The sequence below is a fragment of the Hippocampus zosterae genome, chromosome 10 (assembly GCF_025434085.1).
Source record: "Hippocampus zosterae strain Florida chromosome 10, ASM2543408v3, whole genome shotgun sequence".
NCBI lineage: Eukaryota > Metazoa > Chordata > Actinopteri > Syngnathiformes > Syngnathidae > Hippocampus > Hippocampus zosterae.
Window position 1 is genome coordinate 19,032,654 of NC_067460.1, and position 17,998 is coordinate 19,050,651.

The following is a 17,998-nucleotide window of genomic DNA, read 5'->3' on the forward strand; positions in this document are numbered from 1 at the left end:
AAAAAAACGACCATGTATAGTAAGGCGTTTTTAGACGAAAAAAAGCGACCATGTATAGTAAGGCGTTTTTGGACGAAATTTTTAGCCGAAAAAAACTACCATGTATAGTAAGGCATTTTTAGCCGAACAAAACGACCATGTATAGTAAGGCGTTTTTAGCCGAAAAAAAACGACCATGTATAGTAAGGCGTTTTTGGACAAAATTTTTAGCCGAAAAAACATGACCATGTATAGTCAGGCGTTTTTAGCCAAAAAAAACAACCATGTATAATAAGGTGTTTTTAGCCGAAAAAAAACGACCATGTATAGTCAGGCGTTTTTAGCCGGAAAAAAACGACCATGTATAGTAACGGTAATTAATCTTTTCTTTTATTCCATCTGACTTTCAATATGAAAAGCAACAAATAATTTACATTATTTCTTAAAAGGATATCAAAACAACATCACCGCGACTTGGTGCGATCTCACACTGCTTCACGACCTGGCAGGCAAGCGTGTAGTAGATATGACACAAAGCACGCAAAAGTTAAGAGGTGGACGCACAATCATGCCCGCAGACCTGAAGGACTACTTTTTAGTCCAGATTAAATGATGACAGGTAGACATTTGCTAGAATTGTGCGCGTCACTCTTTGAGTGTGCTTTTGGTTATAGTGATTATGAAGGAAGCGCGTTCAGTCACTCGGAGTTTGTGCAGTCCACTCAGAAGAAACATAGACAATAACAGTGTCGAATAAACATACAGGACATTTAAATACAGCTAAAAAACAAACAAACAAACAAAAAAACAATAATTAACAGGTACTTACACAGTGTAGAAAAACTATTACGTTGAATGTTGTTCAGACAATACCATGATAGTACTGTGCAAAAAAAAAAAAAAACTATCGTATGAGAGTTACAGGCGTTAAAAACACACAACTCTCCCTCTTGCTCATCGCATGCGGTATGGTGCTCCTCCGTGTAAAGATGGAGCACAACCTTATGCTTTACAATGACAGACCGCGAACACACGAAGGCAGCTTCTGTGCTTGTGTGCATGTCTCTTCCTCCCCCCCAGTGTGGGTGCATTTATCTGATCAGGTGATAGGTGAACCAGTACATGAAAACAGGCTGGGCCGCCGCTATACACATGGTGAGGTACATCCTCAGCTGGTTTCTGGCTACTCTCACTAGCTTTCCTTCCGCCGCCGCTTCGGACAGGAGCTTCAGACGCAGGGTGCGGGTCTGAAAATGCATCGTAAACGGCAATTAGTTCATGCATGCATGTCTGAATTTCAGGTCTGTACTAGCTCGGCATCACTCACACGTGTTTTCTTTAGTCTAGCAGTCTCCAAAATGTTTTCTACCACAAACCGATTTCAATAAAATGCACCACTACGCTGCCTGGATTTGTTCCGAGTTGTCCAAAATAAATCTTTGGTAGAAGTTGAAAGTGCAGGACAAGGCTACAACCTGCAAAGCTGATCTGGCAAGAGCAATCCGAGAGGCCTGGAGCCAAATTGTTGAAGAGTACTTTTTATTGATTTTATGTTTGCGTTTATTAAAGCCATAAAAGTTGCCATTTGAAATGACACCTGTTGTGGGTCATGCATGTGATCTGCCCTACGGATTTAAACAACGGATTTAACATCCCCTGAGACTGAAAGAAAAATCCCACATTTCGGCCAAGGGCTGAATTCTACTTTTCTGACAGGACGGTTGACTTACCATGAACACAAAAATGGCAGCACAGCACCACAGTAAAGAGAGATAGTAAGCTGCCCTCCCAAACATGAGTCCTGCCACTAAACCAACGATCATTCTGAGAAAGGGACACAAACACACACACAAAAAAATGGATTTATACTATGACCTCAAGTTTCTTTCGTGTCATACTTAAAACACAAAACTAACTACCTGCCAACTACCGTGACAAAAGCAAAATAGAACACCAATGTGCACATACCCGACATATTTGTATCCAGCAAAAGCGAGCAGGTCGATGGTTGTGAGGTCGGTGCTAACGGTCACGAGGTAGAGTGACAGGAGAACTGCCAAGACTTCCATGATGAGCCACACCAGCGCCGAGCTTGCGTGAACCCCCAGCAGCTCAGGAGTAAACCTGAAGGGCCACAAAACAGGAATCGGAAATCGGAATCAATCAAGTGGGAAGCGGTTTAGCTCAACATTTCCTTAACATACAGTGTGTTTACCTGTGGGAAAATGACACACCTTCTTTCATAGTTTAGTGCCACTGAAGGTATACGTTCACATGTACCTGTTTTGTGTGCCCAGGGCCAGCCCAGCCACCAGCACGTACGTGATGAAAGCCATGGCGGGGATGTACAGATCGGGAGCGTTGACGTCAAAGCGCGGGGCCACCGGAGTGTCCTGCTGGTAGCTCACCTCCCAGTTCTGCAACATGTGGATGACAAAATGGGATTGCCGACATGACGCAACAGATTCTCATTGCAGGAAAAGAAATTAATAACATCTTTATTTGTGAGCAAAGGGGACGCTCAATCCCTGTTTGCATGAAAATATTTTTCATGCAAACGCAGATCCGCAGGCCGTTAATTCAAATCACCACACTATTATGAGGTCACGGAAGGAACCAGAACCAGCAAGGGAGCAGCTCTAAGAATAGGATGCTTTAAATTTAGCCCACCTACCTCATGCATGTAGGGGAAAACTAGAAGACCCAGCTTCTTTCCCACGTATAACGTGTCCACAGCAAAGTAGTATTTCAGCTTGGAAATGGGGATGAATCTGTCCAGCTACAAAACATAAACATGCTTTTTTTCCCCCCCACACCAACGTTTCCTTCTTAACAATGCAAGACAAACATTTTTGGGGTCAACCTTACATTCTTATCCATCATTTCCTTCCCCTGAGATGCTAGTGAGCTGCCATAAGCCATGGCGAGGTTCGACATGGGGTCTGACAGCATGGACTGGCCTGGAGAGCCTGCTGCCTGACGTCCACCATGTTGGTTCCTGTCAACAGAGAGCCACATTAGCTCTCGGCAACTGGAATTCATTCATTCATTCATCTTCCTAACCGCTTGATCCTCACTAGGGTCGCGGGGGGTGCTGGAGCCTATCCCAGCTGTCTCCGGGCAGTAGGCGGGGGACACCCTGAATCGGTTGCCAGCCAATCGCAGGACACACAGAGACGAACAACCATTCGCACTCACACTCACACCTAGGGACAATTTAGAGTGTTCAATCAGCCTGCCATGCATATTTTTGGAATGTGGGAGGAAACCGGAGCACCCGGAGAAAACCCACGCAGGCCCGGGGAGAACATGCAAACTCCACACAGGGAGGCCGGAGCTGGAATCGAACCCGGTACCTCTGCACTGTGAAGCCGACGTGCTAACCACTGGACTACCGGGCCGCCCGGCAACTGGAATTCCTCATTCAATTTTGTAACCCCCCCCCCCCACCCCCACCCTCTCTCTCACACACACAAGCACAATGTCTTTAATATTCCCTACGGAATGATTTAAGATATTAATGATGAGCCTGTCTGGTGGGCCTCACCTGTGGTAGGATGTCTGCGTACCACAGCCACTTGTGTCCTCAAACAACTGGCTGCCATTTGAACCATCCACGGAAGTATTTCGTAGACGTACATTAGGCTCTGGATGAAGAGAAGAAGTTTAGCTTGTAGCAGACGTGTGCACATTGCAGCATGACGTCTTTGATCCACTGGTGAAAAGGACACTTTGATTCGCTCCTTTCATCTATAACTGCTCCAGACAACAAAGTGTATGCAGGAAAGTGGTTAAAGATTGCACGATTGTCTGTGTCTCGTGTGTTGTTTTGTATTGTTTTGTCATTATGGCGGTGCGGACACCCGCAGTAGCTCCTCTTGTTTTATGTTGTCTTGAGAGTAGAGCTGTCAGTTTAGCGCGTTTTTATTGGCATTAATTTAAATGAATTTTAACGGGATTACAATTTTTCTCGCGAGATTAACGCGGCACATGTCGCAAGCGGATGTTACGTTGCTCTATAAATACACCAGAACAAAACAACAAGCGCGCTGCAGAAGCCCACGCCCATGTCTGTTTTGCCAGCCACGGCAGAAGGAGACACCGAAAACAGATACTTAAAGAGTTTATGAATGGAAAGTTTACTTTTAAAAAGTTGCCCGATTGCTCCACTGACAAGACCAAAGTTATCTGTTCTTCTCTCTCTCTGTATCATACAGGTATACGATGTATGCCACTGACACGATTGTTACTTGTTTGGAAATCTTTTGTGTGGAAGGTTACAGTGTTCTGCGTCCATATAAATAGAGCTGGTGGAGCTTTTCTGTTTGTCTGACAGTGGTAGCGACCTAGCGAAAATAAAACGTCTCCAGTGTTGTCATCGAACCAAGTGTAGTCATTCGAAATGAGTCTACACAAAAACCGTGGAGAGACTTCCGCACAAGAAGGACCAACACAATCAACATAGCCTGACTGTGTTAGGAGGAGTGACCCCCCCCCCCCCTTTCAGAATGGTTTGCCCCAGCAGCACGAGGGAAGTACATGCACTTTTTTGGACGGCGGGCAGTTTTGAATACAGCGGCACATAATGAACACTGGTGTCTCGTTATTCTTCAACAAACATACAGAAACAGACTGCTGTGTTCAAAGCAAACTTGAGAAAAACGAAGTATGCAATCATGGTTTAAATGCACTATAGGCTGAGTACTAGTTTACCTTAGATGTGCACTTTATAATGTTATATTGCTCTGTTTTGATTTTATTAAAAATAAGCTGTTAAAGCAGCTGTTTTGTGACAAAATATTGTTTTCACTGTTGTTGATGGAGAGTAATATTGTGTGAGAGATTATGTGTGAATAACTGCTCCAAGTGAAAAATGTTCATGTAAAATTGAAAATCTAAATTGTTATTTCAGTAAATATTTGCATTTGGCACATAGAAAACTGATTCATGTTTCCATGTTGATGAGAGCATTAAAATGGGGGGAAAATAGGACAAAAAATGTAAAAGGAAATTCAGAAACTATAAAAATGTGTAATTACGATTAATTTTTTTGTTCATTTGAGTTAATTATGACAGTTGCATTTTTAATTAGATTAAATATTTTAATCGTTTGACAGCTCTACTTGAGAGGGAAGAAATTTCATCTGTTCTGTACAGCACATTTGACAGAGTTGTATCCAATCCAATGCTGTTTCTTCTTCGCCAAGTTAACAGGGGTTAGTTTGGTAAAGTGAGCAAATGCAACGCAGGAACAACCAATGCACACATTTGTAGCATTCATCTGACACATCGTGTGTTGTTTACTGGCTTGAGGATTGCAGGAGCAAGCTCGCTTCTGTGCTCCACCCTAAGGCACCACTGATCACATCCTCACGGGGAACCAGTTTAAAATTGGCATTAAATCAGTGCGCTTGAATGTTAAACGACAGTGTTTGAAAATGAACTCTCGTTCGGCTTGTGACATTTGTCTCTGAAAAACGCAGTCAAAATAGTTGACTGGGATAAATTGAACGTTCCAAAACGATGAGCATTGACATGATTAATAGCGAGATCAGTCAGAAATGCATTGACGAACGAGTGCATCATCATGTCAGGCTTGCTATCTTTGTTGCATTTATGATTAAGAGCAGAGGAGCTGTCCAGTATATTTTGTTATCAGATTTATTATCTTGTATTTCAGTCAAATATGCATTCATAATTTCCGTTTATCGACAGCAGTGCTCCGAGGTAGTATTCAATCACGTCTACCATGAGCAGTAGAATATTAACACGTGAGCAGCGGGCAACGATTTTGATAAATGAAAACACGTACGTAACTTACGCTGTCTGAAATCTTTCTGGGTTGCAGAATAATCCATTTTGGACAACTGCTAACCCCTTACCAGTGCAGTCGGCCAGGTCCAGTTACTTATCTGCAAGCTAGCGGCTTCGGATCACTGGCAACTTCTTCGTCTACTCACTTTCTCGCAGGCTGGCTCGTGAGTGGTTACGATGCTGCTCTCCAGTGGATAGGTTTGCTACTTGTCGTCTTGAGGGTTTCTCTGCCTATTTTTGTTTTTTGAACAAGTACCCGAAGAAAATCCATGCTGGCTCGAGAGAACATGCAAACTCCACACAGCAAGGCCGGAGCCGGAATCGAACACTGCCCCTAACGACAACACTACGTATGGAAGCAGACAAAACTATACAAGGCGATACTTAACTCAAACAATGCGTACTCTCATTTGTTCGCTTAACTCGATGATTTTTGAACAAGTGAACGAAAATGTCATTTCAGAACTTCAATAGCGGTCAGTGCGCTGAAGGGGGCGCAGAAGCTATTTTAAGGCTGTGACTTTCGTGGTCATTTAATAGTTAAAATTGTTCATCATAAGTAGCCAACTTGTTACAGTCAGTGAAAAAAACTACACCTTGATGCTGTACGTAAGGCGCAAGTATGAGCAATTTATTAATATATTCAATAATGGACATAGTCGTCGTGTTACTAAAAGACAGCGGTGCTCATGTTTTACATGACTTCTCATTTAGCAAAGTGTATCTTCAATGATTAAACAATTTGTTGTCAAAACAAAATGTAATGAGTCCATACACTTTTAAAAACAATATGAAATAATATCGCGTTATGCTGTGTACTGTACAGTATTGTCAGGTTTACTAGAAGTCTTTGTGTTTTAAGTGTTCCCTACAACCTCGAGACAGTAGATGGCGATAATGAGAAACTAAACCAAATGCTCCCGCTCCGAAATTACCTGAAAATGAATAACGTTGTAAACAAGGAAGTTGTCTACGTTGCCCGTTGGATGACCAAACATTTCAACAAAATAATTTATGATTCAAATAATCAGATGATGGTTCATTGTTCAAATAGAAGCTTGCGAGAGGTGATGAGAAAGAGGACCAATTATCAGTGCTAGCAGCACTTCCAAATACAGATGGCCAAGCTCCCTCCGTAGAACATGTAGAGCAGATGCTTCGCCTCATGAGTGACGCCGAAGCCGAAACTTTCGCCGATCACTACATGCCACGCAGTTCCAAACATCTTGTCCATGGAATCCTTGACCATCTTCGCTGTGTTCTCGTTGTTGTTGGAACACTTTTCGAAGGCTGAAATGCACAGCGCAATAGTCTCCTCCTTCATTTCCTCTGGCATGTCCGTGTGCCTGACGATAGGGAAGCTGTACGCAAGTTTCTTGACAACTTCTTCCGGGACGGCCTCGCCGGTCTCTGTCATTATAATTATTACCAATAATCGATTAAAGTTTTTAAAACAAAGCTTTACCTCGGCCGGTCTCTTAACAAACACGCTTCGTTTGCGTCATTTTTTTGTTTCGAGCGACCAGACATCTGCGGCAGCGCAGTCATACGTCACCCTTTAGTGTCCTCATGACGTCTAATTCTATGGACTGTAGTTTGACTAAAGTGCACGCTCGCATTTTGGAAAACCAACTAAGACTCTGCCTTGTGTGTGTGTTTTTAAAAAAAATTCTAAACTGTGTACTTATTTTATCTGCACAAATTATTGCTTTTTCAACTCGTTCTAAATCGGCCAAGTACCGTAATGAATTGTAATCCCCAGGTGATATAGGATTGAAAATGTGCTATGTAATTTACTTTAGCATACAGTTCATTCGCCATTCTCACTAAATGTCTCCATGGTGACTTTGTCTTTCTCCATGCTGACAGCTGGACTTCGTGCACCTCGGGGAAAATGAGTCTCTCCCAAATGGACTGTCTGTGCCCAAAAAGGGCACACGTTGCCTCTGTGTCACATGTACATGCACGCAAGCTACTTTTTTTCTTGATCTCACTCAAAAGGGATACAAAGGATGTCGTTTTTCATGCAGTAGTAATTGTTCTATTAGCTACGTTGTCGACAAGAGGAGAAACTAGGGGAGATCTGTCTTTGGGAATCAGGTTCAACTACAGTACATGGATTGCCTTAGTCCAAACACAAGATGAGCAAGTCCCAGTCTGTATTTTTCGGTCATTTAATGAATATACTGTATACTTTATCCATTTTTTATGTAAACTTTTAAGAATCACCCCACATTTATTGGCCACCTCTTTGGTCAATAATGCATAATATTGTAATCCGACTCACAAACTAATGCATGCATATTTTTTTAAAAAATGGACATCGCAAAAATGATGTTAGTTTGACAATGTCAATTAGCTGGAAATGTAACTTCTTTACACCAATCGTGTTAGTGTATTGTATCTCAGGCTGTACATGTACCTAATAAAAGTAGTGTTTTCAATCCAATGAGTTTGTGTTTTCTAATAAAGGTTCTCAGCAATAAATAACGTGAAAAGACCAACTCTATATATTACACCACCTATGCTACGAGTTTGACCTACTTTTAGCAAGTCTAAAATCTAGTTGACTTTTAACCAAATTTGCAGATGCACATTTGACATTCGACCAAAATAAGGCCCATTGACTGAATGGGATTCACATTATGTAACCCCAATATCTGCGTTGCTACTTTTTTTTTAAGACCATCTGTCATTACTGTCAATAACCTGATCATGTATTCTGGAGTGTTTTAGGAGTCTTTCTCTCAAAGTGCCCTACGTGCTGAAGCCGAAATACGAATGGCAGGTGATCATAAACAGGGAACCACAAAAAAATGAGCCGAATGTAAATTCTGACCTTGTCATTTGAGAAATCCATACATATAATTTGGAGACGATTACAATTGTAGATGTTCTCACCAAGGTTCCCACATCCATGCATACTTCAGACTTAATTTTGAAACTCACAGTGCATGTCATCATACGGATGTAGAGCGTTGAGCCAACCTCTAGTGATAACCTAAGGACATGTTACTGCTGAACACATTAGGCACACAGGCGAATGACTCATGAGTCATGGCACGCATAATGTAAGGCCCCGTAATGCTTTATTCATTCAGGACGGGGGTGAGCATGACAGATGAGAACGCTAAACAAAGTCATGACACGAATGTGGAGGGAAACAATGGCTCTTATGTAAGTTGTGTCAATTTTCAGCCGACACGTTACTTGGGGAGTCATTGGTACAAGTTGTTTTTGGGGGGGCTTTGTAATGTCATGGTGTGTTACAATTGGAGAAATTACATTTCATCATTTCATATTTTGACTCTATTCGAGGTTTGATTTCACAATGGCTCGAAAACTGCATGGCTGAAACCATTCGAAATTCGAAATGATCAAGTCCAAGTCTTATATTTTGGAATGAGAGAAACAGACGAGGGTTTTTTTTTTAAGTCAAAGTGTATACTTCAGGTCAACATGCGGCAGGAATAGAGATGCTATATGTCTGTTCAGTGGAGCACAAAGCTAATGAAATTGAGCTTAACGGCGCATGAAACACACACGTATTTTAAGAGGTGCGTGTATGTAATTTGCGTGCAGATGGGACACACAACTCTTTTGAATCAGTTCGCACACTAATGCAGGGGTTTCAAACCGCGGCGCAATAAGCCTCCCCCCCAAACACACACAGAAAAGGACTTTGATACTTTTAACCTTATTCCATTTTTGTAAAATAATATACAAATATGACCGACTAATTTAATTGTATTTGAAAATCAAATTTTGAAACTTCGATGAAATTTCCAGGAGATTTTTTTTTGTATTATTTGACACCAAAAGAATTAATTGTTATTCATACCCACCGCGATTGGTGAATATGACCCGAGACCACCGAGGAAGAAGATGAACCTAAAATAGTGGTGTCGAACTGTAATTTAGCGATGACGGAAACGCAGTGAAAAATAAGCATGACGGAGTGACGGACTGAGATGAGAGTTTTGGTTTGGCTTGAAATAATGATGACGGACAGGTGGTGAATGTTGGACCGACAAAATTTACTGTCGTAACCAACCTTTGGTATTTTGTGTAATTCTGCTCACCAATGACGCAATCAAAACAACAACTCGTGTCTTTTTTGTTTTGTGTGGGCAATTAATGGATTTCATGAGATCATTAAATTACGTCTACCCAATATTTGAGTAGGTGAGTGTATTTTTCACATCCTGAATGTTACATGGCTTGGAACACAATGAATACCGATGTTAAGCGAGTGCAGTATTTATGTCGGGAGAGGAGACAGATGGGAACAGAAGGGAAGAGAACGCCATATGATGAAAGACCTGAAGCAGAAATAAGTTTGACCACCTTTGGACCTACTTGTGTAGGTTGACCCAGTAAAACGTGTTCTAATGGAATGTCTGTGTATTGTGCACCTGGATGCATCCAATATGTGCATCCACGGTTACAGTATAAGTGTGTATAGAACATATGAAGTGGTCTAATGAGAGCTGGACAGTGCTACTCCGTGATGTCAGTGAATGCTGCTCGTTACTCGTCTGTCAGCTTGAAGGCCTCGGGCAAAGATAAGCAAAGATTCAGCCACCCATGGAACACAACCCCACCTCTCTTTGTCTCACTCTGTCACTTTTATACCCCTCGCACTTTTCCTCGCCGTACCTTTTCTCCTGCTCTCTGTTATTCTTGCTCCCTCCCTTTCCGTCATAAGTTCAGTCAGCCTTATTTTCCCTGCAGACATGCTCAAGATGTTGTATTTTCTTTTCATTACATGGCTCGATAACTAAGGCATTATGATGTGATTTTTTTTTTCTCCAAACTTCATTTGGAAAAACAGTCATCGTGCGCCAGTTCAATTGAGCTTCACCCAGGAGACAAGAAAAAGTGATGTCACATCTCTTTGACAGCCGCTGCTAGCAAGGAAGACTCGTGATTAAATTGAAAAAATAAAATAAAAAAAAATATATATATAGGGCGGCCCGGTAGTCCAGTGGTTAGCACGTCGGCTTCACGGTGCAGAGGTACCGGGTTCGATTCCAGCTCCGGCCTCCCTGTGTGGAGTTTGCATGTTCTCCCCGGGCCTGCGTGGGTTTTCTCCGGGTGCTCCGGTTTCTTCCCACATTCCAAAAACATGCGTGGCAGGCTGATTGAACACTCTAAATTGTCCCTAGGTGTGAGTGTGACCATGGATGGTTGTTCGTTTCTGTGTGCCCTGCGATTGGCTGGCAACCGATTCAGGGTGTCCCCCGCCTACTGCCCGGAGACAGCTGGGATAGGCTCCAGCACCCCCCGCGACCCAAGTGATGAATGAATGAATGAATATATATATATATATATATATATATATATAGTTTCATGAATACTTCTGCGACTGACTCCCAAGGCATCAAGCACTTGACAGGATTTCTTTGGAAAATACATCCTCGGGTGTATTTAATAAAGTGTCCAGCGAATTGCACGTTCATTTTTTATACAACCATATCCTAAGTCCTTTGTTTCTCTTCATCTCCTGGAATTCTGAATTTTTACCATCCCAACAGATGTTTTAGAGGGAAGAGGAACAGCTGGCTGCAGCCGGGCTGTTTACTCACCCCTTCTTTTTTCACTTGGGTTCTCTTTCCCTCTTTTCATTTCAGCAGTTACAGATGGAGAATCCCATTTAGAGCCCTAAAAAAACCCATTATATATATACAGTAGTATATATATATATATATATATATATATATATATATATACAGGTATATATATATATATATATATATATTCAGTTATTTTAGTCAAATATAGTCAAATATATGAATGAAAAAAAAACTCCTTAACCATTTAAATAATGATGAATGAACCAAAGTCAGTGATTTATTTTCAAACATCGATATTGATGCGTGTTGCTGGTGCACATGTGTGCAGATCCATTCGTGTTGTGTGTGCTTGGGGAATCACCACAAGCGGTTTCTGAATCTCCTCTTAACTTAAGAGAACATTATGTAACTTTGTAAGCCACTGCACACACACACACACAAATGCACACACAAATGTATGTATACACACACACACACACACACACACACACACACACACACACACACACACACACACACATGAACGCATACACACACACGAGAGTACAGTCCATAAATATGTAGGCTTTCACGCACAATACCCCCCCCCCCCTGCCTCCTTTCACATTCACCTGTGTATGGACAACTCATATACAGAAAAAGCTGCACACAAATGATGAAATATACTTCTTCCCTTCAGGCTCTACGCAAAGGACACGTCCCCACACTCGGGCAATCCAGGAATTGTCATTCATGACGTATCAAAATTGTACCGTGCTCTTGAAGTGTCATGTTGCAAGGATTTCCTCCTCATGAGATTTTGAGGATTGAAGTGATGTTTCTCTTTAATCCCAACTAGTCACGCACCGCCGCATGCATTTCCAGGATGTCCTGAATGCATCCAATTGTGATGTGAGCGATGGCTTGAGAGATTGCAGGATGCATGCAGCAAAATAAATAAATAAATGACCAAATTTTTCACCAAAAAAAAAAAAACATCCAATTGTTGGTGGATTATATAACACAATGACAGAGTGAGCGACAAAATGGTACTAATACTGTGCTGACCTTTTGAATTTAGGAGCACTTTTGGAATATTTACATCTGTGTTATCCAGCAAATGATTTTAGAAAGATTCAAACTACATGGTTCAAGTGACATGAAATTGGATATCCTCAAATCAGAATCAGGCTTATTACTAAATGGATGAAAAGCGAATCCTTCTGCGCTGTCCTGCCAGCCTGACAACACAAAAACATGTTGCATGAACTCAAAATTTCAAGGTGACAAACTTAAAAAAAAAATTTAAGATGGGCAATTCAAATTTTAAATTTGAGATTTTTCAGAAGGGTTGCCCCTTTTATTGAACCCCAATTTAAAAATATTCGGAAAAACACCCTGCTGGCTGTGTTGCACCAATTTACATTGTTGCCATAAATGTTGTGGTTCTAATTTCAATGAATCGAACCTTTTAGCACAAATAAAGTTGTATTATTTTAATAATGTTGACTATTGACTTTTAAAGCTTCATTCATTCATCCGAGCCGCTTGATCCTCACTAGGGTCGCGGGGGGTGCTGGAGCCTATCCCAGCTGTCTTCGGGCAGTAGGCGGGGGACACCCTGAATCGGTTGCCAGCCAATCGCAGGGCACACATAGACGAACAACCATCCACGCTCACATTCACACCTAGGGACAATTTAGAGCGTCCAATCAGCCTGCCCTGCATGTTTTTTGGAATGTGGGAGGAAACCGGAGCACCCGGAGAAAACCCACGCAGGCCCGGGGAGAACATGCAAACTCCACACAGGGAGGCCGGAGCTGGAATCGAACCCGGTACCTCTGCACTGTGAAGCCGACGTGCTAACCACTGGACTACCGGGCCGCCCCCTTTTAAAGCTTTAAGTCGCTAATCACATTTTAGCCATCTTGTTTCACAAACGAGCAATTTTTCAAAGGACTTCTGTCTTATAACACATATAATATAATAATGCTCCATTCAGCGGCAAAATGTGCCACCAACCATTCCCTACTGCATCTATCTCTTCTCCCTCAACCCTTTGTGCTCAACTTGCTATTTATCACTGCCTCATGCCATAATCCCTTCATTTCCCAATCCTCGTCTCATCACGTTTAGCCTTCTAATTCTCTCGACCTCATCCGATCGGCCGTTCATCCTTCTAATTCATTTCTGTCACCCTTTCTGTCACAATTGTAAATAGTACTGCGATTTATCCATTGTGTTCATATTGTATTTAATTGAAAGATGTTTGTTGTTGTTTTTTTTTTCTCTTCTTTCTACATACATTCTTGCTGCTGGAGGCTGTAAATTTCCCCATTGTGGGACAAATAAAGGATATCTTTATCTTTATCTTTCATCATCCATTGATTCTCATGCCGATCGTTACCTCATCTCATCAACCATCCATCCTCATCGCTACATCTACACCTCCATTGTTTTTTTTTCTTCTCATAAGCAATTTTGACCTCATCCAGTCTCCCACTGACCTCCATACTCATCCCTTTATATTCCCACCCCATCCCGTGGTCTGCTCATCATCCTAATTCACTCTCATTTATACAGAAACTCAATCTCGCCATTGACATGCCATCTCTCTGACCACTGCCCACCCCTATTCCTTCCTCATCTCTAATCCATACCCGCATCCCACCATTCGTTCATGATATTCTCTCATCCCTTGATCCTCACTTCTCATCACCACCTTTCTTCCATCATGATTTCATCCTCCTTATTTTGCCTCTTCACCTCCAGCTCACTTTTGTACAGTATTCCTTTTCATCCTTCTTTTATTCCCCCCCATCAGGTGCATTCCTCTCTGACATTTAATTTTGGCTTCTACCCGAGGGCTGTATTGTCTGTTCAGGTGGACTCACACCTGAGACAGACACAAAAAACCCTCTCCATGCTGCGTCTGTTCACTTTCATGTCCTTGTGTGTATCACAAAGCACAACCTGTACCCATCAACCACACACACACACACACACACACATAGTCCACACACTTTGTCCTCAGAGACAGCATGATCATCTAGTCTCTGTCTCTCTCTCTTTCTATCTCTCTCGCTCACTCTCTCTCCCCATAACATTGAGCAAGGTCTCACTAAAGTGATGTTTTGCTCTCGTGTGCGTTCTCTGTCTCAGTCAGTGTTGAGCAAGAGGACAGCGGGGGACCTTATTTCTTACTTCGCATTCAGAGCCCTGAGGTACTTTGCTTTTACTTCTCATCCTCAATCTTCCCTTCCTCCTTGTGATAATGTTTTTGTCGCACTTTTTCGCCTTATGAAAAATTTGACCGTATTTTACCATTTAAGTTTTACCATCCTTCTGTATTGATTTTAGCGAGAGCTTTTATTAAGGATTGAAGTGACTCATTTGAAATGAATGCATTTGTGATACTGCCACGCTGCGGCTCTTTGTTTCACCATCAGCACATTTTCCTCACTTACATAATTTCCTTTGTACAATTTTACTTGTTATTTTTCGATGATGACTGCTCACGTCTCACTGAGCAGTCTCCCTTTGATTGTCCTAAACGGACTGGCGGTGTTTTCGAATGTGCATGCTGTGCGACTCCTGCAGCTGGTGTCGCTGCTCTGGCTGCTAAAAAAAAAAAAAAAAGAAGACAAGGTGATGACTATGATTCTTGTCAAAGTAAAAAAGACCGGCTAATGAATGCATGTTCACAGGAAAAAAAAAGTATTTCTCAATAGTACAAATCTTTTTCAGTCTCAACTAAAAATATTACAATCATCTAAAAGCAAGTACCGTAAATGACCAATTTATCCTCACAAGGGTCATGCTGCAGAGACAAACAACCATCCGCGCTGACACTCACACCTCGGGACAATTTCAAGTGTTCCATTAAGCTGCCATGCATGTTTTGGGAATGTGGGAGGAAACCGAAGTACCCAGAGAAAACCCACACAGGCATGGGGTGAACATGCAAACTCCACAACGCAAGGCTGAGCCGTATATGAACCCTGCACCTCTGCACTGCGAGGCAGACACGCTAACCGGTCGACCAACATGTACTATTTCAAGGAATTAGAATGTTAAATCAAACAGAAACAACTTTTTTTATATAAATTACAAGGTTGGAGCGGAAAAAAACATTTTTCATATGTTTCATGAATTTATATGACATGAGATTTATTCATAAATGTAATTCCTGAACTAACTCTCTTCGATAATATTCAAATTCATTGTGATGCACCTGTATGTGTGCTGGTTTACAGGTGTTGTAAGACGTTCCATCGGTCTTATGTAACTGTAACTTTACTGTGAATGAACAGCTTGTCACCCCTCCATTTAGCTCAGTGTGTGTGTGTGTGTGTGTGTGTGTGTTCCCTCTACTCATTAGATATGCTTCACTGTGACATGCGCGACTCATGTGCGGAAAACAGACAATGGAAAGTGCAAAGAAGGATGAGAGACACTGGTGCATAAAAATCCCTTGAGCAAGAATCTTTCTTCCCATTCATGACATTTAACAAAAAAAAAAGTGGCAGATGTAAGAAAATGGTCCAAGTGCTATGAATGTCTAATTGCATTTGTGTGGATGGCAGGAGACGTGAGTCTCGCTGATACGAACTCTGAAGCAAAGAAGAGCCATAGCTCTACTTTTGTGGACGGCACATGAGGAAATTGTGGCGTACCCTAATTTTCATGCATGCACAAGTCTTACTGCGCCTATTTGGTTGGGAATTTGTCCTGTGCCATTCTGCACATTCTAGCGTAGTAAGGATATGTCTTTTGACATTTAGTCCGAAACTCTTCCATCTATACGCCTGCTGAGACCACGTCTAAGTGTCAGTGGGTCTAACGTTGATTTTGGTGAATTTGATTGGGGCAAAGGCTGAAAGATTCTGGGCAAGGCAGACAAGGACTTTTTTTTTAAAAGACTATTTAGAATTCCTGTCTGATGGGTCATTTGGAGGCTCCAAATGACGCACAGATCTTGACTGGCATCTCTAGCCTCCAGTTCAATTCGGTTAACCGAAGAGGATAAGCAGTTTAAAAATAAAAGATTCAGTGTGCCATGAATATGACGCACTCAGATCAAAACTGCACATTTGAATGGTTCCTTAGGTTAGCTCCAACCAGAAAGCAACTTGCAAAGAAAATGTTCAAATAAACACAAATATGAAGCATTTATGAAGTTTTTAGGATTGCTACAGCAAATCATCCCGTTACATCCTCCCTGCTTTCTCCATCTTTTGATCTCACTGCAACTATGACCAAGTTTTCCCTCTCCCCATCCATAAAGCTCCTCCTGGTCTTTGCACTGCTTATGCGCTTCTTTCTCCCACATACCGGAACATAAGTCATAGACGTGAGACGTGTGTGTGTGTGTGTGTGTGTGTGTGTGTATGATGAGGCTCATATCTGAAAATACTTGTTTGGCGTTTGTTTTTAAAGGCCAACTCCCTAATCAATTCAAGACCACCAATTCGTGCACTGTCCTACTGTATACTGTTTTATCATTATGTGGCCCTCAGAAGTATCACGCCACCCCCCCCCCCTCCCCCCAAGTTCAAGTGCAGACGAACTATAAAAAATTTCCAGGCACAAATTGTCCTTATGCCCAAATTAAGTACATCCAAATTTGAGTTTCTTAATAGTCATGGAATTAATGTTGAAATTGGCCTTTAACTTGCTGAAAAGCCCCCAAGTTAAAGGGTCAAACTCGGTTGAACAAGTCAGCTGGAGTTATTAATGGTCTCTGGTCAGCCTGAGTGACTGAATGTGCCATATTGTTGTGTTTTGCAGATTGCGTTTGTCATCTTGTCTTTTTGCTGAAGCTGTATTTAAAAAAAAAACAGATAAGTGTTACTCAACACCTCTTTATAAGCCTCATTCCTGAGTAAAGAGCTGGTAGTTGCAAGTAAATATATTGGAGGGGTCTTGTGTGGGAATGTTTGTGTGTGTGCATGATTTGGGTTATGAAATGTCAAATATGGCCCCTGTTTCTTTACTGGTTGACTGGATACTGTGGATTACCATCTCAATGGACACACACGTAGATCCAGCTAAGCAGTTAAGTTACTCCTCTGAGAATTAAACCCACTGAGAATCTCTGTAGATTGCTGTTTACTGTAAACTAAAACTATCCAGAGCCTGGCGCAGCTGTAAAGTTTGAATCCCCTGAATGGAGCATTGTTCAATCATGTTGTTTTGATTACTGTTTTGTGCTTATGAGGGCAGAAGCCCTGAGAAACTTTGAATGTGCTCAATTAGAACCAACAGAGCTCAACTCATGTCCCCATAAAGCATGTATGAGGACAATCACCGGTTTAACTGTTGTCTTTTGATTTTGAAACGGTGTTACAAAATACAAGAATCTGTTTCAGGATCAAATTGTTGACCCCATAAAATGAAGACCACCACCCCCTCATTCTCCCGACAGCATTTCCCGGCTGTGAGCGGTGCCTGCATGGATTCTCCCTACAATGGCAACACGTCCTTGCAGACGTCTACTTCCAACCTCAACGCTGGCTACTCCCGACCGTCAGAGACGGAAGATGATGGCAAAGTATCCAGTGACACAATTTGGCTGTGGATCGCTGTCCTGGCAACCATCGGCAACATAGTGGTGGTGGCTGTTGTTTGCGCCTGTGCTTTCTGACAAA

General features: G+C 42.0%; 2 protein-coding genes across 3 annotated transcripts; both read right to left on the reverse strand.

Annotated features, from left to right (window-relative positions):
• Positions 1-349: 349 nt before the first annotated feature.
• yif1b (Yip1 interacting factor homolog B (S. cerevisiae)) lies at positions 350-7,386 on the reverse strand. Of its 2 annotated transcripts, none has more exons than XM_052077809.1 (8): positions 5,801-7,386; positions 3,527-3,626; positions 2,848-2,977; positions 2,654-2,758; positions 2,260-2,396; positions 1,948-2,103; positions 1,710-1,803; positions 350-1,226 (listed from the first exon to the last, which is right to left on the reverse strand). In XM_052077809.1, the coding sequence occupies exons 1-8, from the start codon at positions 5,835-5,837 to the stop codon at positions 1,071-1,073; spliced, it is 915 nt and encodes a 304-aa protein (XP_051933769.1). In that variant the 5' UTR covers positions 5,838-7,386; the 3' UTR covers positions 350-1,070. The 2 variants fall into 2 exon arrangements, with proteins under 2 accessions (XP_051933769.1, XP_051933768.1); XM_052077808.1 differs by having other exon boundaries at positions 5,792-7,386.
• LOC127608539 (dynein axonemal light chain 4-like) lies at positions 6,890-7,210 on the reverse strand. Its single transcript, XM_052077659.1, has one exon. It carries the CDS (start codon positions 7,208-7,210, stop codon positions 6,890-6,892), a length of 321 nt encoding a protein of 106 aa, XP_051933619.1.
• Positions 7,387-17,998: the final 10,612 nt, after the last annotated feature.